At 42.1% G+C, this 24,736-nt stretch overlaps 1 protein-coding gene across 2 annotated transcripts in view; it reads right to left on the reverse strand.

The window, feature by feature from the left end:
- LOC126471072 (thioredoxin-like protein 1) overlaps nucleotides 1-24,736 on the reverse strand; it is a 68,910-nt gene that overhangs the window by 16,747 nt on the left and 27,427 nt on the right. For both annotated transcript variants that reach the window (XM_050099145.1, XM_050099144.1), the window contains exons 3-4: nucleotides 20,941-21,063; nucleotides 20,621-20,781 (exon numbers count right to left, since the gene is read on the reverse strand). In XM_050099145.1, the coding sequence (XP_049955102.1) occupies nucleotides 20,621-20,781; nucleotides 20,941-21,063 (284 nt within the window). The remainder of the gene's footprint in view (nucleotides 1-20,620; nucleotides 20,782-20,940; nucleotides 21,064-24,736) is intronic.

Here is a 24,736-nt window from a genome sequence, read left to right on the forward strand (position 1 = left end):
AAGAGGCGGGCCGACCGAGATGGACTGCGGCCTTGGCTGCAGCATCAGCAGCGTCATTCCCAGGCACACTAACATGTCTAGGAACCCACATGAACATCACTTGGGCTCCCCCATCCGAGAACAAATGGAGGCAGTCCTGGATCCGTCGAACGATGGAGTGGACCAGATTGGGATCATCTAGACTCTGAAGGGCACCGAGGGAGTCAGAGCAGATCACACAGCAAGTGAGCTGGTGCCTCCGGACGTAGTGAACAGCCCGACAGAGGGCAAAAAGCTCTGGTATAAAAATTGTGCACTGGTCGAGAAGCCAGTATTGAAACTTATCAGCCCCGACAACAAAAGCACAGCCAACACCTCGGGAGGACTTGGAACCATCAGTGTACAAGAATACGCTACCGGCAAGTTGTGAGCGAAGTTTGAGAAATTTGCAGCAATAGCTCAGCTCGGGAGTCGAATCCTTCGGGAACGAGCTGTGTCTGAAGCCAAGGTGGTGAAGGGCTCTCCCCTTTCGGAAAGTGGCAGGAAGTGTGAACTGCAGCTGCTGAAGCAGGAGACGAAAGTGGACACCGGGATGCCACAGAAAAGAAATGTACATCTCGTACTGGCGGTCAAGAATGTCATCAAAAAAGGGTCAAAGGTTGGGTGGCCTAGCATGGAAGAAAGCCAACACGCATACCTGCTGAGAAGGATGTCGCGCTGGTATGACAGTGGTAGTTCACTGGCTTCTGGGTAGAGACTCTCAACAGGGCTAGTACGGAAGGCACCAGTGGCGAGATGGAGCCCCAAATGACGTATTGTATTTAGACGGCGTAAGATAGACGGCCATGCATAGGAGTAGACAAGGCATCCATAATCCACCTTGGAGCAGACAAGAGATAGAGGTGGAGGAGGACAGTCCGATCAGCTCCCCAAGAGGTACCACTCAATACACGAAGGACATTTAGGGACCGGGTGCGGCGTGCAACCAGGTAGGACACATGGGGAGACCAACTGAGTTTCCTAATGAACAGAGCCCTAAGAACTTTGTTGCATCCAGGAATGGGAGAGCATTTTGGCCCAGTCGCAAGGATGGTGGAAGAAACGTCTTGTAGCGCCAGAAGTTGACGCAAACGGATTTGGTGGCAGAAAAGCAGAAACCATTTGTGATACTCCACGAATAGAGATAGTCCAGACAACGCTGAAGACAGCATTGCAGGAGACACGACTGCTGGGAGCTGAAATAAATAACAAAGTCGTCAACAAAAAGAGAGCCAGAAATGCCAGTTGGAAGGCAGTCCATAATGGGGTTGATGGCTATGGCGAAGAGGACGACACTCTGTACAGAGCCCTGAGGCACCCCGTTATCCTGTGAAAAGGTGTGGGATAAGGAGGAACCCACATGTACCCGATGGCGTGCTCCTTAGAGCAGGGGCCCTCCAAGGGGGAGACACCCCAACCCCCGCCAACCCCCCCACCTTATGTAATTGTCTACACCTTAGGTCACACCTCTCAAACAACAAACGGAGGGACCAATCGGCAGAGGAGGAAGGTAACAGCTCAGGCAATCACCCCTCCCTGGGCCTGGCCTGTGCCTGGGGGTACATGCGGACCCTACATGCCAACCAGAGGCTGGGAATTACCCGTTACCCAGTATCCTGCTACGTGTCAAACGCGTGGGTGGCCGTCAAGCACACACAGGGAGGAGAAGAAAAGATAAGAAGGAAAGGAAGAAAGGAAGGATGGCCTTAAATGCCACAGCGAAGGAAAAGGAGAGCGGAACAGGGAAAACCAAAACAAGGAAGGGAGCCGTGCACGAAGAGAGCCGTGCAGGAAGAGAGCCGTGCAGGAAGAGAGCCGTGCAGGAAGAGAGCCGTGCAGGAAGAGAGCCGTGCAGGAAGAGAGCCGTGCAGGAAGAGAGCCGTGCAGGAAGAGAGCCGTGCAGGAAGAGAGCCGTGCAGGAAGAGAGCAGTGCAGGAAGAGAGCAGTGCAGGAAGAGAGCAGTGCAGGAAGAGAGCAGTGCAGGAAGAGAGCAGTGCAGGAAGAGAGCAGTGCAGGAAGAGAGCAGTGCAGGAAGAGAGCAGTGCAGGAAGAGAGCAGTGCAGGAAGAGAGCAGTGCAGGAAGAGAGCAGTGCAGGAAGAGAGCAGTGCAGGAAGAGAGCAGTGCAGGAAGAGAGCAGTGCAGGAAGAGAGCAGTGCAGGGAAAGAGCGATACAGGAAGAGAACAGCGTGGGGAAAAAGCGATACAGGGAAAGAACCGTATAGGGAAAGAGCAGTACAAGAGAGAAGAGACCTTCCAGTAAACCAACACAAATGAGCTTCAAGAGCCCATGGAGGCACGAGACATCTCCCCAGAGAGGGGAAAAGGACAGGAGAGGAGACAAGCAGCGCTGAAAGAGAAGTGGTGCTGCGAGGGCTGGGGCCCCATGGTCACCAAGCTCATACTCACCAAAGAGTGGTGAGCCCCCTGGGGGGAGAATAGATGGTGAATTCTTAATAAATTGAGTGCCGGGCCACAAACCTTGTTTAAATTGAAGCATCTGTCTCTGTTTATTAGGTTTTCTTACATTTTTATTGCAACATACTAAATGACACTGTCCCAGAAACTTGCCGTTTGCACCACGATACTGGTCTCTTATTTTGTTTCACAATTATATTCAAGGCAGTGATCGCAGACAACCTGATGTGCTTGTTTGTTTTAGTCTTGTCTATTGCTGATGTCCCTTGCATCTCTTCTTGCCTGTTCTGACAGTCACTCCATGTAAGACATGCCACATTAGTATGAAACATGATATATATATCTCTGGCGTTCGGTGACCTAGATCGTCTTTGACATTACAAGAACATATTTTACTTCGGTTGTAGGGAATGAAATACACTGGATGCCATGTTTCCATAGGAGTCTACCAATCTTTCCAGATACTGGTATAGTGTAAGATAGAGCAAAGATTTTTGGCTTCTCTTCCTCGGTCTTTCTCAAATATGCTTCATTTTGATTGCATCGCCCATTCAATTTGATTTTGAAGTGAAGGCAGTAGAATGCCCCAAGTTGAAACAAACGTGTTTCTGTTGGTACATGGACATGTTTGTGACGTGGTGACAAGGAGTGGAAAAGCTTGAGTCTCTATACATTTAAACTATATCTATATTCATATAAAATCCATGCTGGAATGTTTAAAAAAGCAGCCAACTACCTTTCCTTGACGTGTTACAACACCTACATGTACCAAAGGAATTGGTACTCAGATCATCGAAAGGATATGGCAATAGGCAGCTTGCACACTGGCGATTTGACTGTGTGACCTGCTCCTATACCATTGGTCACTGCGAATGGTCACAGTGATTAAGCCGTGTTCAATCGTTTCATGCGTGGTGATGTAGCACCACTGACTTCCTAGTAAAGTGCGAGGATAAACTGTTGCCGCCTTGCGTGGTTGTGCTCACCGGACTGAAACCTGTATAGGGATTTTCGGTAATACGACTTGTTTTGCTGCCAGACCACCCTGAAAGCTGCAAATTTATCAATCCATCATTTCGGTTCCTTATTGAGTGATTTAAAGTCTTCCATATTTATTTTGGTTTCGTTCAAAGCTGATGCTGATTTCATATAATTGTGTTCCTGGTTACAACTTAGCCTGTCTATTGTACCCTTTGAACTGCACTGTAAGTACGTTGCTCTTATTCTGCTAGATTTTTGCTTGCGAGCAGGACTATTGTGGCCTTGTGGGGGTGAGTTTGTGAGCTTTGTTGGTTCTATGAAAGAGAGAACTGCCCTTACAGCACCACCACCACTGCTACTCTTCTTGTAGGTACATGTTTTGGCAGTTTCAGTTGGTAAATTCTGTAATAAGGAATCTGTCCCACACCTTTTTTAATGATGTTTTAGCCACTGAAGCTGATGACAAAGTTTGACAGTTTCTGAACCACATATACTGTTTTGATTTTCAAATAAGCAATTTTCCTTGTGACTTAATTTCTGAATTTTCTTTTTATCCAGAAAACCTTTACAGGTAGAGCACCAAATATTAAAATTTGCCTCTGTTGTTCCTACAGAATACAGGAGCCGAACAAGGGTTTCCATCTACATGTGCAGCTTGGCCACATTTTCCACATATTGCACTTCCATTACCTATTGTGATGGTGTGTCCATGGCTTTTAAACAGCAGATTGTGTTAAGGACATGTAGCATCACATTTAGGCTGATATATACTCGAGAATAGTTGGAGAGCTTAAGGTCACAACAAATAAAGCTATAATTTATAGTTGGCTGCTTGATCACTTCATTACATTTTTTACTTGTAAATGTCTTTCACTCCTATTATATTTCTAAACTGAGGAGCCAAAACATTATGACCACCTACTTAATGTGTATATATGCAGACTGAGGCCACGAATGAAAATTTGTACCAAGGCCGGAATTTGAACCTGGGTCTCCTGTTCACTAGGCAGCTGCACTAACCACTATGCCATCTTGACATAGAGGCTTTGCACAACTGCACAGACTACCCTAGCAACCTCCCTCCTCAACCCAAATTCCCATTCACGCCCCAGTCCACTTGGTAAACTCGAACAGCAACAATATTGGAATAGCCCCTCAGCATTGAATGAAATGAGGGATCCTGCCTGAAACATAGAGATAGGTGTTTTAATCAAATGAAACTATATGGCTCGGGAGACCTTTTCAAATCTCAAAAATACAGTAGATGTTTGAGACTTGGAAAGGTACCTGGAACCATATAGTTTCATTGGCTTCAGGTGTGTTGGTCCACTTTTAGAATTCAATAGAGCAGCCATTTCTATGTGGCATAGATTCAACTAGTCCTTGGCAGTTTACCACAGATGTGTGGCACCGGATGTTTATGTGCAGGCCACATAATAACTGCAAATTATGGGCTGGTGGGCACAGAGCTGGTGCCTGATAGATGTGTACCATTGGGTTCAGAGTGGCAAAGGCATCAATGTGAGTTCACTATCGAGCTGTCCAAAACACTGTATCATGATTCTGGCCTTAAAACACTGATAGTTATCCTGCTGAGTAATATTACAATAGGTACTTGGGCCAATGAAATCCTTACCAGGATTGAAGAGAGAGATTAAAATAGCTTCCTACCATGATGTGGTAACTTGTGTTCCTCATATTAAGTTAAAATGGTCAAGTAGGATTTCCTTTGCATTTTGGCGAAGTGCCATAACACACAATCACAGATTTTGCCATGACTTGTTGATATGTCATGTACAACATTGCTGAATCCAGCTCTCACATAGAGAAGTGGGATTTATAAGCTTCAGTGCTGATGGAACTGATATCCGAACTGTGCCTGTCGGTAATTGCTTGGAGGCGACAGGAAGCTGAATTCTGGGCGGCAGTGATTCATGCAAAGTGCTTGATATTATGGTCTGGACAAGGTCTCATCTGGTCAGGAGACTCATTTCTCATTATAGCAGTAACAGGGCAGTTCCTAACTCATCTTGAAATCACCCTCCATTTGTTACAAAAGTTTAACTGAACTGGTGTTTTAACTTTTCTTGCTCACCTTTATATAACAGCATTTTGCCCTCACTACCCAAAAGGCTGAAAGGTTCTCAGCAGGTGGTGCCTGTCCTTGATCACACAGTAGCATTCTTCATTCAAGTGGTGAACGGATTACCTTCTAATAAATGCTAAAGACTTTTGGCATGGGTACATCTGCAGAAATGTGGATCATGTTGGTAATGTCTTTACATTCAAACACAGTCAGCTGTACAGTATCTACTTAGCCTTGCTGAGCACCCATTGAGACAGTTTTGTTTTGGTCACTGTTCATACTGGAAGATGAATCCACATCGAGGACTGGTCACTGGAGTGCAAGTTATCAACCACCTCATGTTGAGCAGAATATCTGACAGCTGGAGAGCATATCAAGAGACTGATAACAGTGAACAACCCTACTGAATTGATTAAGTGCATGCTCCACGCCCTGTCCAAGAGACATGTCAATGGTGACATTAGGGCACTCTCAATGGCTCTAGCCCTGGAAGAAGTAGTTGCTGAGCACCATGGCACAGAGTGTGTGTGTGTGTGTGTGTGTGTGTGTGTGTGTGTGTGTGTGTCAATTCCATAATAGGAGGAACTGCTTAATGAGTACAACTCCACATGAGGGCAAATATAGCAAACGTATTGTTAATATGTGATACTCATGCATTTATACGACTGGTGACAAGAAGGAGGTGTGAAGAGTGGTACATATTGTTTACAAAAATATCCGCTACTCCACTAGCTCTCTCTCCACTAAGGTGGTTATTGTGGGGATTGTCATCAAATAGTTCTGGAGTGTAATAAAATTTAAGTACATTCATACACCTACACACATTGGCCTTCCATTTGCTACAATTCATAGTTCATCCACATATTGCACAAGAGAAATCTTTTCTGTCTTTCATCGTGTTGTTCCTCCATGGTGGGGAGTTTCATCAGACGGGAGGGGGGTGTTCTTGAGGGACTTGCTGGTTCCCTCAAGCTGACAGTGACATCTGTACTATTGTATGAATGGTCGCCACTATCTGATCTATCAGACAGGGACAAGGTTGGATGGTGTGATAGTTTTGTACCACATCTTTTTCGCTTGTTGTTTGCGTTCCATTGCGTGGATTTAGAGGATGTTGCTAAGGCTGTTTTAGCAGAAACATACAGTCTTCTTGCTTTTTTTTTCACTACTTGCCTTCAATGCATATTTTTGCTCTCAAGAATAGGTATTGGTACCATTATTGTTTCAGCATATAATTGCTGGTTTAGCCAGCGGAGCAGGTTTGCAGCTACATTCACAGGGGCAATAGATCGGATGTCAAGGCCTTGGTGCTAACATTAGGCAGCTTCATTGCTGATGCAAATGAAATTGTGAAAGTAACCAGCTGCATGGCCTTAAATGTGTTCCTCACTTAAGTACAAGGTGCCTTGTATAACCTTTGTTTCCTGGATTTTCTTTGTTTTTATGAAGACTTGACATTCTTTGTTCCCAACTGCATGGTTCTGAAAGAAACTAACACACAGGCCAGAGCAAAGAATAGAACATGTGATTTGTAGGCAGCTGAACTGCATCTCCAACACAGCCTGTCCTTCACATAAGATGGCAGTGTGACTTAAGTGTTGAACTTCAGTAGCTACATACAACCTAATTTTACGATTGGTAAAACTGCTGCAAAGTGCACTGACAACTTTTGCACAGTGTAAACCAGAGTGAATCTGCTTTCTTTTCAAGGTTACTGATTACTCTCTTCATTATGTGCTTTACTTTCAGTGACATTTGGATTCCCATTCCTGTTACAGTTCTTTGGTATCAATATTAATGATGTCCCCAGAACATTACTACAACTTTACTGTATCCAGAATGAGATTTTCACTCTGCAGCGGAGTGTGCGCTGATATGAAACTTCCTGGCAGATTAAAACTGTGTGCCCGACCGAGACTCGAACTCGGGACCTTTGCCTTTCGCGGGCAAGTGCTCTACCAGCTGAGCTACCGAAGCACGACTCACGCCCGGTACTCACAGCTTTACTTCTGCCAGTACCTCGTCTCCTACCTTCCAAACTTTAGAGAAGCTCTCCTGCAAACCTTGCAGAACTAGCACTCCTGAAAGAAAGGATATTGCGGAGACATGGCTTAGCCACAGCCTGGGGGATGTTTCCAGAATGAGATTTTCACTCTGCAGCGGAGTGTGCGCTGATATGAAACTTCCTGGCAGATTAAAACTGTGTGCACGACCGAGACTCGAACTCGGGACCTTTGCCTTTCGCGGGCAAGTGCTCTACCAGCTGAGCTACCGAAGCACGACTCACGCCCGGTACTCACAGCTTTACTTCTGCCAGTACCTCGTCTCCTACCTTCCAAACTTTAGAGAAGCTCTCCTGCGAACCTTGCAGAACTAGCACTCCTGAAAGAAAGGATATTGCGGAGACATGGCTTAGCCACAGCCTGGGGGATGTTTCCAGAATGAGATTTTCACTCTGCAGCGGAGTGTGCGCTGATATGAAACTTCCTGGCAGATTAAAACTGTGTGCCCGACCGAGACTCGAACTCGGGACCTTTGCCTTTCGCGGGCAAGTGCTCTACCAGCTGAGCTACCGAAGCACGACTCACGCCCGGTACTCACAGCTTTACTTCTGCCAGTACCTCGTCTCCTACCTTCCAAACTTTAGAGAAGCTCTCCTGCGAACCTTGCAGAACTAGCACTCCTGAAAGAAAGGATATTGCGGAGACATGGCTTAGCCACAGCCTGGGGGATGTTTCCAGAATGAGATTTTCACTCTGCAGCGGAGTGTGCGCTGATATGAAACTTCCTGGCAGATTAAAACTGTGTGCCCGACCGAGACTCGAACTCGGGACCTTTGCCTTTCGCGGGCAAGTGCTCTACCAGCTGAGCTACCGAAGCACGACTCACGCCCGGTACTCACAGCTTTACTTCTGCCAGTACCTCGTCTCCTACCTTCCGAGTTCGAGTCTCGGTCGGGCACACAGTTTTAATCTGCCAGGAAGTTTCATATCAGCGCACACTCCGCTGCAGAGTGAAAATCTCATTCTGGAAACATCCCCCAGGCTGTGGCTAAGCCATGTCTCCGCAATATCCTTTCTTTCAGGAGTGCTAGTTCTGCAAGGTTCGCAGGAGAGCTTCTGTAAAGTTTGGAAGGTAGGAGACGAGGTACTGGCAGAAGTAAAGCTGTGAGTACTGGGCGTGAGTCGTGCTTCGGTAGCTCAGCTGGTAGAGCAGTTGCCCGCGAAAGGCAAAGGTCCCGAGTTCGAGTCTCGGTCGGGCACACAGTTTTAATCTGCCAGGAAGTTTCAACTTTACTGTAATTTAGCACAGTGTGAAGCTCACTGTTTGTATCACACTCACCAAGCAATTTGCAATTTGGTAGTTTGGTAATTGGGTAGACGGACTGTCTCTGCAAGGAGTGTACCTTTACACAGCCTCTTGACGGATTTAAGTATCCTTCAGAGTCCCTGTTACACTACGTACATCGAGGGATACATTTTTCGAAAGTGCTGTGTATGTGCATAATTACGATAAATATGCTGTTATTTACTGCAGGATGTGGCCTGTTACTGACAGTGCTTCCTCTACCACTGATTGACTTCTCAGGTGTGCAAGCCTCAGAAGGTCTCTTTGTTAGTTGGGTGGTACACAGCCCAATCAACACTGATATAGCTGTGAGTGTTCATGGTGCTTGTAGGATCCACTGGTGTCCCATTCTGTTGACCTGTAAAGATCCACCCAGAGTGAGATCCACTATACAACTAGCATGCAGAAGATTCTTCAGAGGTTCCCCACCAACTACTGTTTTGCCTCAACAGCCAGAGGCATGAAGCACAACTTGAGGTTTTAAGGTTCATACCAGATTGGCAACCCAAGATATCTGTGACAGACATTGTTCCACCACCACATGGCCACAAAAGCATGCACAAAGATTCAGGTTATAGTGTATTGGTAAACTGAAGAGCACACAGGACAGTCGAGGCTCTTTCTACTATGCCATGTCCCAAAGAGGGCCCACAAAGTTTCAAAAAATTGTACCGCCACTACAACGGCATGCCTTTTAATGAGTGATGATGCACTGTGCTGCAATGTTCAGGCAGTGCTTATTTTTCGCTAAATGTTTAACACTATACAAAATATAAAACATGAGATATTCTGAAATCACAACATTACAGAATAAACTACACTGGTGTCCAGATTCAGCAACAAATGGAAATTTTACAAGGTTGTGTGTATTTTGCCACAAAAAGTATAAACATGTGATAGTAAAGTAGAAACAATGTAAAGAATACAGAATGTAAACAACTGCAATATGCATAACGGTAGACAAAAATGTTCTTTGTTTTTTCCAACTTAACTGATTTGCACACGCATTCCAACAACTAGTTAATGTGCTCAGTGTGGGGTGTGACCATCTCTAGCAGCAATACAGGCCTGACAATGAGAGGGCATGCTGTGAATGATATCATTATTCTCATGTTGAGGCAATAACACTCATTCTTCCGGGAGAGCTTTTCGCACGTCTTAGAGAGTGGTTGGTGGATGCTGCAGCCGGTCTCCTTAGTGCACTCCCTGGACATACTTTATGTGATTCAAATGGAAAGAGTGAGCAGGCCAGGCCATGCATGCAATATCTTCCATTTCCAAGAAAACATCAACCATTCTTGGTCTATGAGGTCAACCATTATCATCCATCAATACAAAGTCTGGCCCGCATTGCCTCACAACAACCGCGTAGGAGGACCCAAGATCTCATCACGATACCTGACAACAGTTAAACCTTGCCGATCCACCCATACGATTTCATGTGGTCAATCAACATAATCCCTACCAACAACATTCCTCTTGGATATCTGTCTCTTTCCATAATGTTTGGGTCCCGAAATCATGTCCCATGTTCCCTCCAGGTGCAAATGCACCGAGAATCACTCTCCAGACAAAGTCGGGATTCATCTGTGAAAGAAACATTGGCCCACTGTTAGACTGCCCACGTCACATGTTGATGACTACACTCTAAACGTTCCCTCCCGTGAAGACACATCAGAGCTACACATACAGTAGGTCTCCAACCATAAATGCCACTCTGCCAAAGCCTTCTGTACTCTGCCTTGATACAACACATCCAGTGAATGCTGTGACATCAGATGCCAGGTGTCACGCAGTACTAAGGCGGTACTGTTGTGCCATTATATCCAAATAATCGCCTGGCCTTTAGGATACTGTTTCGTCTCTATAAATTGTTGCCACATCCGAGAAACAACAGAACAATTCACATTAAGCCATTGGGCCTCATCAGTATGCGACTGCCCTGCTTCCATTCTTCTTATGGCTCTCCATCACAGATAGTCTGGTGGGCACCTTCTCTGTGCCATACTGCACCATTGGATTTGGGACTACCTGTAAAACACTACGCCGTTTGATAGGTGACCTGACATCATTGTTGACGTCGTCGTCCACTGACGGCAATGCCTGTATGATTATATGGTCAATTAGACACAAGACAGGGAAATAGTGGTTCGTCCCTTTAATTTGACACACCAGTGTACATTATCTTGAGAAAAAATATTAAAAGACTAGACAGGATTTACGTATCTACTACTAATATAGACCATAATACCTGTCAATCTGAAAGTATAAAAAAATTCTGGTTTTCTTTAATTTTCTTATTTGTATCAAGCATTTACATCACCACTACACTATATCAGGCCTCTGTACCAGTTTTTTTTTTTTTTTTTTTTTTTTTTTTTTTTTTTTTTTTTTTTTTTTTTTTTTTTTTTTTTTTGCTTTCAAGTTACTTCCACACTTCACAAAAAATTTTGGGCACATCTTTATGCGAAGGCAAATAAAGCCTTTGTTTCACAACAAGTAGTGCATAGTGTTATGTTGGCAGTTGTTTTTGATTTATATAAAAGTCCTCCACTGTATATCTAATTACTGATTTGTCAAAGCTTCTATAAAAACTGGTTTCCTGCAACATCCTCAGCATTCTTCCTTGGCAATTCCACAAAACTATGTAGTTTACTTTGGTGTTCTTTTCTGATATGGCCTATTGTGGCTAGGTTGTGTATAGGCCGCTTGGTACTAGCAATATGTGATGTATTAAGGAAGCTTGCACATTACTTGTTTGTAATGTATCTTGTAAAATTGTAATTTAAATCTGCAGTCCAGCCAATGAAGGAAAATTATGGGAAAAAATTCATAATTTCTCAAATTTTTGTACAATGGTAGGGGGAATGAAACAAATAGCCTGACTGATGGAGCATGAGTGCATGGTCTAAAAGTTTCCATGATGCACAGAATGGAAAACTTCGGATTATTAAAAATAATGTTTAAAAGGCGTAAAGTTAATGTATATTGTTAAACTAGCTGACTAACCCAGCATTTTCCAAGTATTAGTTTTGCCAATTTTCTATTAGTAATGAAAACAAAAGATGGATTGAGCTTGTAATGAAGTATTGAAAAATTTCATTTCCACATGTTTCTGAAAACACCTTCAAAATTACGAAACAGTCATACAAAGAAATATGCATAATATACAAATGTATACAGTATCTATATTAAGAAACATGATCCCAGACAGTTTTTGTATGATGGGCACAGCTGCTTTACGTGTCTACAATGCAATTTTGTAAATGTCTCTATGGCAACACCTGTTCATAGCTCTATAGACAGCTACTGTCTTCACCTACAGCTGTTCGCATTTGGTGGTTGAAAACTGTCAAAAGTGCTGCCAGGTGTCAGATATTTCATTAATTTGACTTTACTGTACAAATGTCTTAGTAATAAAGAACAAATGTATTAAAACTTCAGGCACGATGTGGCAAGTTTCCATGCACCTTATTGTTTGTGACGCCATATGAGGGTTGCCCAGAAAGTAACACACCACACTTTTTCCTCAGCCGAAAACAGTGTTACGGATGCAAAACGATACGTATGTATTATCTGAAGTCTCTTGATTGAGCATGCCAAGTTTCCATCACTTCTGACACATAGCGTAGCTGCAGGACAGTTTCAAAATGGCGTCTGTAGGTGATTTACATTATAAGCAATGTGCCGTCATTGAATTTCTCACTGCAGACAAAGAAACTGTGGGGAATATTCACAAAAAAAGCTAGTGCAAAGTCTATGGAGCATCTGCTGTTGACAAAAGTACAGTTAGTGGCTGGACGTGGAGGGTGAGGTTATCGGAAGATGGTTCGGCGGAGCTCCACTATTTGCAGTGGTCGGGGAGACCATCCGTGGCTGTCACACCTGACTTTTTGCAGCAAGCTGATGATGTCATTCACTTGGACAGACATAATGGCTCGGCATCTGGTGCTACATCTGTCAATCAGCAAAGGAAATGTGGATGCAATTATCCTCATTCTTGGATATTCAAAAGTGTGTGCAAGATGAGTCCCGCAGTGTCTAACGGTGGATCACAAATCACACCAAAAAAAACATTTGTCTTGATCTGTTGCAACATTTTGAAGTTGAGGGGGGGAGGCCTTCTTGCTCCAACATTATAACGCTCGGCCCCACAGAAGTCTGAGGACTGCTGAACACATTGCGAAACAAGGTTAGACAGTGTTACCCCATCCACCTTACAGTCCTGACCTACCCCCCTAGGACTTCCATTTGTTAGGGCCCTTAAAGGATGCCATTTGTGAAAAACATTTTGAGGACAATGAGGAGGTGATTCACACAGTGAAGCACTGGCTCTGCCACCAGGAAAAGGACTGGTACTGACAGGGCACACATGCCCTTGTTTCGCACTGGGGGAAGGTCATAGAACAGGATGGAGATTACGGGGAAAATCGGGTGTGTAGATAAAACACCATTCTTTCATGTGTGTAATTCTCATTATGTTCGATAAAGATTTGTTGAAGAAAAAAATGCAGTGCATTACTTTCTAGGCAACCTCTGTATCTCTTGAACTGTGAGTCGTACACTTATGCATACAGTGGCAAATGTGGATACTATCTGTGAAATATGTTGTAAATAGAGTTAGTTGTGAAGGAGTAATAATTTAAATATCAAGCACGATGTGGCAGTTTTCATGCCTCTCAGTGTTTATGTCATATCTCCTGAGTTATATTAGGTCAGTGGTTCTTACTCCCATGGCGATTGAGGTCTGACAGTCACTGCAAACTGACCAAGCCTATTACAATTAAGGTACATCAGAAATTTCTTGTTAGCAAATATTTCATCTAAACAGTTGTCAACTACATATCAACAGAGCACAACTGATACTTAAAAAAGTCTGAGGCCCACAGGTAATAATGGCTAATGATGACTAGCACTCCAAATTTAGTTTTGTAACCAACCTCAAAAATACATCAAATATAAGCAAAAGCAGTAAACATAATAACATTAATTCCTGAACTGGGACATAAGAATTTGCCGAGTCAAAATCAAGGGTCTATATGCAGTTCATGAAGAGTTTTACGGTTTTTGGTCCTTTTTCCTTATCAGCTTTAAGATAATGTCACAAAAAGTGACTATAGGGTGTTTCAGAAAGTTATACCGACCCTTCCACAGCTCGTCTTATGAACCACTGATGATGCAACTGTAGACATATCCGAGGGTGTGTATTCTTCACAATGTATAATACATATATGAATTACTAACACAAAGAAACACATATGGAAAGATTATACTGAAAACTCTATAGACTATTCTACAATATTAGAGGGAAACTGAATCTTAACCCTGCTGTATGGTAGCTATAGCGTTCTTCCACGAAAAATGGTTTCCCTAGCCACGAGTGCTGCTCGCTTTTCAGTTTACAGACAGACTATACCTCCCCAGCATTTCCTGTCCAGTTCTCTCATATGAGTAGAACAAAATACCATTACTGCACTCATTTCTACACAGTGGAATTATTTTCAGTTTATTAAGTTACACATCCAATCCTTTCCCACCAAAATTACATAGGTTACTGACAACACCACTTACAAATTAAGTTCTTCTCAGCCATTGTTTATAGGAATGTTTTAGATGAAAACTAACTCAATTGCAAATAAAGACTTACTTAATAACTCCATTCCATTAACATGAGCTCAGTGAAGTTACTTTGTCTACTTACATAAAAGAACTGGACAGGAAATACTGGGGCGATATAGTCTGTCTGTAAACTTGAAAGTGAGCTGCACTCACTGTGGAGGAAGTCACCTATTCTGGAAGAATGCTACAATCGGTCAGGAATAGTAGTACGTTGTTCATGACACTTCACTGTACCACAGTGGCAGAGTTAATGGAAGGAGTGACACAGAATCATAATTCAAGCTTGTTTAAGTGATACAAGTGCTATTTAATTGCAGAATTACCAATACCCTGTGCTACAAATTTAAATGCAGTAAATATACAATCAGTACATTTTTCACAGAACACAAACTTTGTTTTAATTTTTTTTTTTAAAATCAAGAAGTCGTCTTTGTTTTGTCCTTTTGACATCTTGTAGTAAAGGAATTTGTTGCTCCAGCTAGTTGATATAAGTTAAAATTGATTCATCTACATTAAAAGAGGGGAAAAAATGTTAACAGTATCAGTTCCTTGCACAGCAGCAGCAAAACTTGATGCAACGGCCACCTTCTTTTTCCTACTTCTAGCTCAATGTCACTGCCAGCTCCAACCTATGTTCCCTTACAAGCATTTCACTTGTTTCAATCTCAGGTATAGAAGTCATCACATCATCATCACAACTGTCTCCTGGAATGTTGCATTTTCAGAAATACAAATTTTGCTACTCCTTCCTTCTCTTTGAACAATGTTGTTTTCATCAGCAACTCATGTATCACAGCCACCATTTGTAAAGCAATTTAACACTGTCTATTGTGTTACAGAATTGCAGGGAGCAACAAACATATGCATAGCCTGTACAAGGCCGAGTCTCATCACTTCCTTCCTCTCAAAGAATGAAACTGACTTCTGTATAACTGCTACTCTGTAGCTGGATTTAATAATGTGTATTATGGCCAGGTCCAGATGTTGCAGATGGCTTATGCAGTTCAGAAGAAAGAACACAACATTTACATGTCCAGATGTTGCAGATGGCTTATGCAGTTCAGAAGAAAGAACACAACATTTACATTCCTCAGAAATTATGTTTCCTTCGGATGTACAGGGCATAAATCAAGAATAAGTCAGATTCCTTCATGCTGCACCCATCTTGGCATATACATGCATGAAAAAGTCCTAAAGACTTCTGATGTTTCCAGGTACTCATAAGTACAAAGTAGCATTTCAGCTTTTGGAAACATCTGGGAATTAACAGAAGATGCAACTTTGCACTCCCATCGCTATCTACATACAATAGTGTTGTCACACTTACTTTACCTTCTTTACCTCTGTGGCATTTTTCTCCCATAATGGAATATGATTTTTCAGTAACTTATAAAAGACGCCAGTTTCATGAGTGTTAAAAATGTATCTGGGCTGACAACCCAGTATCAATCGTAGCAATATAATGTTCCTCTAATAGTTTACATTTTCTATGACCCGAGCCACACTTTCTCCACACACACTTTGAAACAACAGATTATGATGTTTTTCAAAATGATTCAACCAGTCATTTGATGCACTGGGGTTTTCAATGTTGATAATCTGAGAGATTTCACATTGCAGTACATTTCTGTTCACAGGAAAGCTTCCACTCCTCAAGTCATTGAAACTACTTTAGAAGAATATTTTCCACATCACTGAACATCGGCTTACAGATATTCATGCTCTTTGGACCCATGGGAATCATTAGCTTTGGCATTTAAGAACACGTCCGTATTTCTGAATATGCTGCACATGTAGATGATACTAAATTACATTTCTTTGCCATGTCGGAAATATTTTCTTTAAGATTGTCATTGACGTCAGCTTTTGCTGCACTGTGAGTTTTCAATGTTTGCAGACCATAACTGCATAAAAGTAAAACTGGTAACTTCAAAACTTCAGTAAACAAACAACCACACTTTTCGTGCTTCGTAAATTTAGTGTGAGGCCCACGAGTATTTTTGGTGCAGTGACTACGACGTCAACCATGTGACCTAAGTCACAAGGGAGTCTATTTCCCATTCTGTCAACGTATCTGGTGGTATTGCTACAAGGTAAGTCGAGTTATTGATGACTAAGCGTGTGTCAACCAGATGAATCAATCATCATTTATTGCAGCACACGACAAAATATACGACCTGTATGAAATGAAAGAAATCAGAAACACTCAAACTTGTTGGGAATCATGTAAAAAAAAAAAAAAAAAAAAAAAAAAAAAAAAAAAAAAAAAAAAAAAAAAAAAAAAAAAAACCTGGATTTCAATTTGCAAAATGTTGTGTGTTTATTCCTTAAAAGCAGACTTTTTATTACAGTGTGGTTCCTTAAAGGCAGGGAGAAATAACATTGTACTCACGGGAGTTTTGCCATGACTGACTGAAATTTTTGCTAAAAGTGGGATTTCCTTAAAAGTGGGTTTGTTAATTTGGGATTTTACTGTAAACATGTTAGAGGTTTGCTCAGTTACAGTTGGCAATATAGCTGAGAATAACTAAGATAAATTCAGACTCTGGAGTTGGTTTTGGGGTGTTTTAACACTTAGCACTTGTAAGGACAAAGTGGCGTGAAGTGATATTTTACTGGAAGACTTGGATACTGACAATGTGGTGAATCGTTACTGTTTAAAGACAATAGTGCGAGGTATCAATTTTTAAAGACAATGTTCCAATGTATCACAGCTGAAAGACAGCAAAACAAAGTGTTAATATGTGGAGACAATGAAGTGTGCAACTTAACTACAATGTATGTCTTAATATGGATTGATGCTTAAAGTGTGGCTTCCAATTATGTGGGTTTATAAACAAGTTTTGTGGGTGGAATGAAGTTGACAGGACACCGTGAAGAGTTTTTAGATCACACCTAAAGGTATTAGCCCTAGACACCTATGGGAATGAAGTATTTAGCCACATATTAAATGAGCCATACTTGTGGCATGCTGCCTTTCAAAACATTCACCAGTCACATCCAATACAACAATGTCAAATGTTTACCAAAATTAAAAATTGCACAATAAATGTTATTCATATAAAGTGGATTTCAAATGTTGTGGTGACCTGCCACTAATATACAGACACCATCTTTGTTTACAAAATATGAAAATTTACATATGATGTGTCACGACAGAGAAAGGAACTTTTGACGATTGGACACAGTGCCACAAGTTAACCCAAAATCTTAACACAACACATGTTGTACTAAAACATTTAAATCCACCTGATGGAAGTTTAAACCTTCAAAATGCACCGTGGATATAAATAAACAATGACTGGTAACAGTAAACTAGTTGTTTTACGTGAATAACAATCTGTTTCAGGTTTTCCTTTGCGATAAAAAGAATTACTTTTATTGTGTGTAATGAAGCAATATCATCAGAGAGCTCAATGTTTTATTCTGTTTACTTAACAAGTTTATCACATGGCTTGAATACCACAAAGTATGGACTGCAAAGAAGTGCTTATTACTTTATTTCGAAGCGACTGCGACTGCACATTCTAGAAAGGTTTATTGTTACTGGATTGCTGTTCATGAGATAATTAGCAGAACACATGCGTGTAGTGACTAAATGTGTGAGATCCAATCTGAAATAAATACTGTTTATTACGTAGTGTGTGGCTGAGTTACAACTTTACCTATTTTACTGTCCAATTACTTAATGCTTTACATGGATAACTTTTTATACGGAAGCTGCGCTTATGATAACAGCACAATTTTGAATCATCTTGAGTAACCTTCATTTTCTGAATCTTTAACAACAGAAGAGGGGTAGGATCATTGCAGATATCTTTTTTTTTGTATTGAGAACACTGTCTTGCAGTCTAGTAAGTTTATTCACTGTTTTCCCTCACTAAATCGCTAAGTTTGCCACTAAATATATAAACAGAAATAAACAGTGGTTAACAGATACAATCACAAACAAACAGAATCTATGTAAATCATCACACAATGCACTGCACTTCACTGTCAGAAGGGTAATGAGGAAAGTAATTCTCAATGTGCCAGCATGGAAGTTGTGGCATTCTTCCAGGAGAGGACATTTCTCCCACTATATGCACCGTTTGCTTTTCAGTTAACAGACTATACAGAGGATTGGCAATGGTCACCAGTCCCTAGCTCAGGAACCCAGGGGTTTTCTAAACTCATAACCAGCCCAAGAACGACAGAGCTAGGTGAGGTGCTCACTATTTAATGCGACCCGTCTGACACAAGTGGCTTATTGAATACATGGGACAATGCTATTAATCTCTCTTCCTCCAGCCTTAAACACAAGGAATGGATGGGGAAACTGGGTGGTGTGAATAGTGAAAGTTTCTTGTTGATGATGGGGAGGGAGGGAGCAGTGACATTATAAACACATACAGGGTGTACATAAAGTCCGGGAACACTTTCAATTATTTATTGCACAAGAACTAAACATTGTACAGATGTCATACATATTGCATTTTGAAGAGAAACGCTGAATTTTTTTTTAATTTAATTTTATTTTTTTTATACAAACATCTGATATGTGAACCATGAGTGACCCAGCAGATGTCAATACAGTAATTGAATTCTTGCTATATCCATCCCAGTATGGCATCGTCGACTGTGGCAGTCACTTCCCGTATTCTCTCCCGGAGTTCTGCTACATCACGTGGTAGAGTTGGTACATACACCAGGTCTTTAATGTGTCTACACAGAAAAAAGTCACACAGAGTGAGATCTGGTGATTGGGGAGGCCATTTCATGAAACAGCTGTCCGCAACTGAACTTTCCACGATTGTGACTAGCGCTATCGGCAAATTACCAAACTACGCTGTGGTAGTATACATGAAAAAAAACTTTCAGGGCTTCTCTTCAAAATGACATATGCATGATATCTGTACAATGTTTGGTTCTTGTGCAATAAATAATTGAAAGTGTTCCCGGACTTTATGTACACCCTGAACAATCTTGTAACAACTGCTTGTTTTTGATTTGTGTGTGTGTGTGTGTGTGTGTGTGTGTGTGTGTGTGTGTGTGTGTGAGGGCGCGCGCGTGCGCGCGCCAGGAGTAAGTGGGAGGGAGAGGCGTGACGCGGTGTTGCATTATCTACAAAGAGAGCTTTTTTCTTTAGCATTCTCACGATGATGATGACCTTTCTGTGGAGGCGCTAACTTCTTAGCGCATAGGTGTCTGACACTAAAATGTGTCTCTTGTACAAACAAGTATAGGAGCCCATTCTGTACTAACAGTTGAACTACTACACATGTATCCTCAACCAATTTACATTCTATTGTAGGATTGGAACTGTCTTAACAGTTTGCATTATCCTTCCTCCTATTAAATTTCTGTCACAGTATACCCACATTCGTGGGGTGCTAACAGAGGGACTGGTTTGTTTTCTCAAGCAGACTTTAAAGTCCTTGTCATCTATCGGTTGGTGTTCTTCCGATTCTGACGAGACCAGTCGAATGACTTTGAACATGACTTTTCGGTACACAGTGCTTTTCAGTGTGTTTTTCATGTGTTAGAGATGACATCTTTATAGATGGGGTTAGCTGGCTTGCTTGCTTTGTTTATCTGGATGATAAATATGGGGCTGTGTTGAGACAATGCCCACCACTTTATCTGACAGCACAGGGACCATAGCTTCAGTTCAGGTCAACCATTGCATTAACACTTGCAGGTAATTTTACTCATATTAGTTTCAGATAAAGTTTGTGTTAAGAAATCTCTTACAACGCTGCTATTAGGGAGACATTTGTGTGTTATCAGTTCCCAACCAGTACACTCCCAAGATCCTTATTTTTGAAAAATATTTGAAACCACTGTTTTCACACATCATCAGGGCAATTAAAAGTCACTGCAAACTTCATTCAGTGGTAGTCAGATGGTCCAAAAAGTAAAAATTATCAATATACTGTAAAATGACCAAGCCTATTACAATTAAAGTATATCACAAATTTCTTGTTAGCAAATATTTCATCAAAACACTTGTCAGCCCCATCTCAACACTGCACAACTGATAATGAGTTTAAAAAAAAAAAAAAATAAATAAATAAAAGGCTGAGGCCCACATGTATGAATGGCTAATGATTTAGTTTGTAACTAACCTCATAAATACATCAAATATAAGCAAAAGCAGTAAACATACTTACATTAATTCCTGAACTGGGGCATAAGAATTTGCCGAGTCAAAATCGAGGGTCTGTGTGCGATTAATGAAAAGTTTTATGGTTTTTGGTCCTTTTTCTTTATCAGCTTTAAGTTTTATTGAATGGATTTTCACAGGTTGCATGAATGAAATTGATATTATAAGCTGCAAAGATAAGGGATGGGAAGAATAAATATGTAACATATTTCTACATTTTCAAATGATGATAATACAGTTGATATTCTTCATATCAGTACATGAAAATAACTTTTATAATCGACAAATGTGTAGACAGTCTTTTTCATAGTGTGTTTTGATACTAACCTGTTCATCACAGTCAGACTCCAGATAACTTGGAGAATTTGTGAGGCAATTTTTAAATCCATTTTCGTCAGATTCATTCAAACATTCACACTGCTTTTTATCATAAAAACTGGCCAGATCCACCTGAAAAGGCATATGGCATATATCAGCCGGTGACAAGAATTTGTGTTGGTAAAAATGTGCACACACATAGTACTGAACAAATGGTTTGAACAGTTACACTCATGCAAAAATATTTCACTTATCACAAACACAGAATTCATTTTGCTTCTCATTAACAACACGCCTATTCCTAATGTAATTTCATCTGCACATCGAGTCAGCAGTAGAGGAATCGAAGGATAAACTTTGAAAGGGAATTAAAGTTCAGGGAAAGAAATAAAAACTTTTAATTTTGGTGAATGCATTGTAATTCTGTCAGAGGTGGCAAAACAGTTGGAATATCAGTTGAACGGAATGGATAGCGTCCTGCAAAGAGGTTGTAAGAAGAACAACAAAAGTAAAGAAAAGGATCAGTGGAAAGCAATCACTTTAAATCGGGCACTGATGAAAGAATTATATTATGAAATGAGACACTAAAATTAGTAGATGAATTTTGCTAACTGGGCAGCAAGTTACAATGGTAAAGATGATGCAAAATACAGGTTGGTGACAGCAACAGTAGCCATTCTGAAAATGAGAAGTTTATTAACACTGAAAATAAGATTAAATGTTAGCATCTATTTTTTGAATGTATCCATCTGGAGTGTAGCTTTCTATGGCAGTGAAACATTGATGATACAGAGTACACATAAGAAGATAATAATAGACAATTTTTAAATGTGATGCTACAGGAGAGTGCTGAAGATTAGTAGGGTAGATCAAATAACAAATGGGGAGAGGTACTGAAACAAATTACGACAGAAAAGAAATTTATGGTGCAACTTGACTAATTGTCAAAATATAAATCAATTACAACTTCCCATGGAACAAAGTGTGCCTGTGTACCTAAGGTAACAAAATAATGTTGGTTAAGGACCACGTAACAGTGTTCAAGCAAAATTCTAGTATGGGTCAATTAATAGCTCAAAGCCTGAATCAGATGATACCTCGGATGAATTTTATATTGAGCAATATTATGTATGAATTGATAAACTGCTGTTGATGAAGAAATTTATGTTTTAAGAGGCCTATAGGGATTTTTGTCTTTAGAATAAAACTTCTGTTTCAGGATTTGTTCAGTTTTATTCTCATAAATACAATCTCGAAAGCTTACACTTCAGGTTGCCTAGTAACCAAAACAATTCGCATCTTCTAGTGTGAGTGAACATAGTGTTTCTATATTCTGTAGCTTTACAGCATTTATGTATTTTATTTATTTATATACCCAGGGTTCATCTCACAATGATACAAGCTTCGTCATCATAAAATAATTTTTATGAGAACAGGTGGCCGGCCATTGACTCAATGAAGGAACCATCCTGCCATTTGCCTTACGTGACTTAGGTAAACCACAGAAAGCCTAAATCAAGATGGCCTCATTCAGTTGCCCCTTATTATACGATGTTCTTCGATTTACATACAATTTGCTCCAGTTAACTTATAATATAAAAATATAGTTTTGCACCTCATCACTGCACATGGTACGGACAACCACTTGTGACTCCTGGACCAAGAACTTGTTCCTACGCCCTTAGCACTGACTCCAAGCCTGTAAACATACAATTATACCTCATAAATGTCTTCGCATTCTTCCCTCAATCCACCTGAAAAACTGAGTCAGCATCTTCCAATGATTAGTGAGATGTTGAGCTCAGGAGACTGACGAGGCCACACCAGTGGGCTGGAGATGAAGTCTCACCTTAGACAACATGAATCATTCCTGTGTGTTGCGTGTGCAGAAGGAAAAAACTGACCACTGTATGTAGCACATCTATCATATTGATAGCCTTACTTTTCTCAGACTTGAGTGATTTTTCCTCCTGACCAATTACAATAATACTTCCTGGGCTTAGCTGAAGATTCATAGCAGTTGCACAGAGAAAAGCTTGAAAGTCAGTGAACTTTAGTTTGAGAAGGTTCCATAGATATCTCTACCGCCACTGAATTATAAATAGAGAAAGTACTTGGGGAGAAACAAATTTCCACTGTCGTGTCCCATGGTAGACACTGGAACATGCACAAAGCTCACAGTGGTATATACACTCCTGGAAATTGAAATAAGAACACCGTGAATTCATTGTCCCAGGAAGGGGAAACTTTATTGACACATTCCTGGGGTCAGATACATCACATGATCACACTGACAGAACCACAGGCACATAGACACAGGCAACAGAGCATGCACAATGTCGGCACTAGTACAGTGTATATCCACCTTTCGCAGCAATGCAGGCTGCTATTCTCCCATGGAGACGATCGTAGAGATGCTGGATGTAGTCCTGTGGAACGGCTTGCCATGCCATTTCCACCTGGCGCCTCAGTTGGACCAGCGTTCGTGCTGGACGTGCAGACCGCGTGAGACGACGCTTCATCCAGTCCCAAACATGCTCAATGGGGGACAGATCCGGAGATCTTGCTGGCCAGGGTAGTTGACTTACACCTTCTAGAGCACGTTGGGTGGCACGGGATACATGCGGACGTGCATTGTCCTGTTGGAACAGCAAGTTCCCTTGCCGGTCTAGGAATAGTAGAACGATGGGTTCGATGACGGTTTGGATGTACCGTGCACTATTCAGTGTCCCCTCGACGATCACCAGTGGTGTACGGCCAGTGTAGGAGATCGCTCCCCACACCATGATGCCGGGTGTTGGCCCTGTGTGCCTCGGTCGTATGCAGTCCTGATTGTGGCGCTCACCTGCACGACGCCAAACACGCATACGACCATCATTGGCACCAAGGCAGAAGCGACTCTCATCGCTGAAGACGACACGTCTCCATTCGTCCCTCCATTCACGCCTGTCGCGACACCACTGGAGGCGGGCTGCACGATGTTGGGGCGTGAGCGGAAGACGGCCTAACGGTGTGCGGGACCGTAGCCCAGCTTCATGGAGACGGTTGCGAATGGTCCTCGCCGATACCCCAGGAGCAACAGTGTCCCTAATTTGCTGGGATGTGGCGGTGCGGTCCCCTACGGCACTGCGTAGGATCCTACGGTCTTGGCGTGCAACCGTGCGTCGCTGCGGTCCGGTCCCAGGTCGACGGGCACGTGCACCTTCCGCCGACCACTGGCGACAACATCGATGTACTGTGGAGACCTCACGCCCCACGTGTTGAGCAATTCTGCGGTACGTCCACCCGGCCTCCCGCATGCCCACTATATGCCCTCGCTCAAAGTCCGTCAACTGCACATACGGTTCACGTCCACGCTGTCGCGGCATGCTACCAGTGTTAAAGTCTGCGATGGAGCTCCGTATGCCACGGCAAACTGGCTGACACTGACGGCGGCGGTGCACAAATGCTGCGCAGCTAGCGCCATTCGACGGCCAACACCGCGGTTCCTGGTGTGTCCGCTGTGCCGTGCGTGTGATCATTGCTTGTACAGCCCTCTCGCAGTGTCCGGAGCAAGTATGGTGGGTCTGACACACCGGTGTCAATGTGTTCTTTTTTCCATTTCCAGGAGTGTAGTTAGTGGGAATAAACCACTTCCTAGATCAGTAACCCAGGTATGCCAAACTGAGCGAGTTCCATAAGGGCTAATCATTTGAAATTACCTCTAAGGTCACACACGGTCAATGAAAAAGTGCCTGTCATCAACAATCATCATTTCTAGTATGATCATCAGAGGGAAATGCAGATGGCACCCACTCTGCAACTT

Source organism: Schistocerca serialis, chromosome 3 (assembly GCF_023864345.2).
Source record: "Schistocerca serialis cubense isolate TAMUIC-IGC-003099 chromosome 3, iqSchSeri2.2, whole genome shotgun sequence".
NCBI lineage: Eukaryota > Metazoa > Arthropoda > Insecta > Orthoptera > Acrididae > Schistocerca > Schistocerca serialis.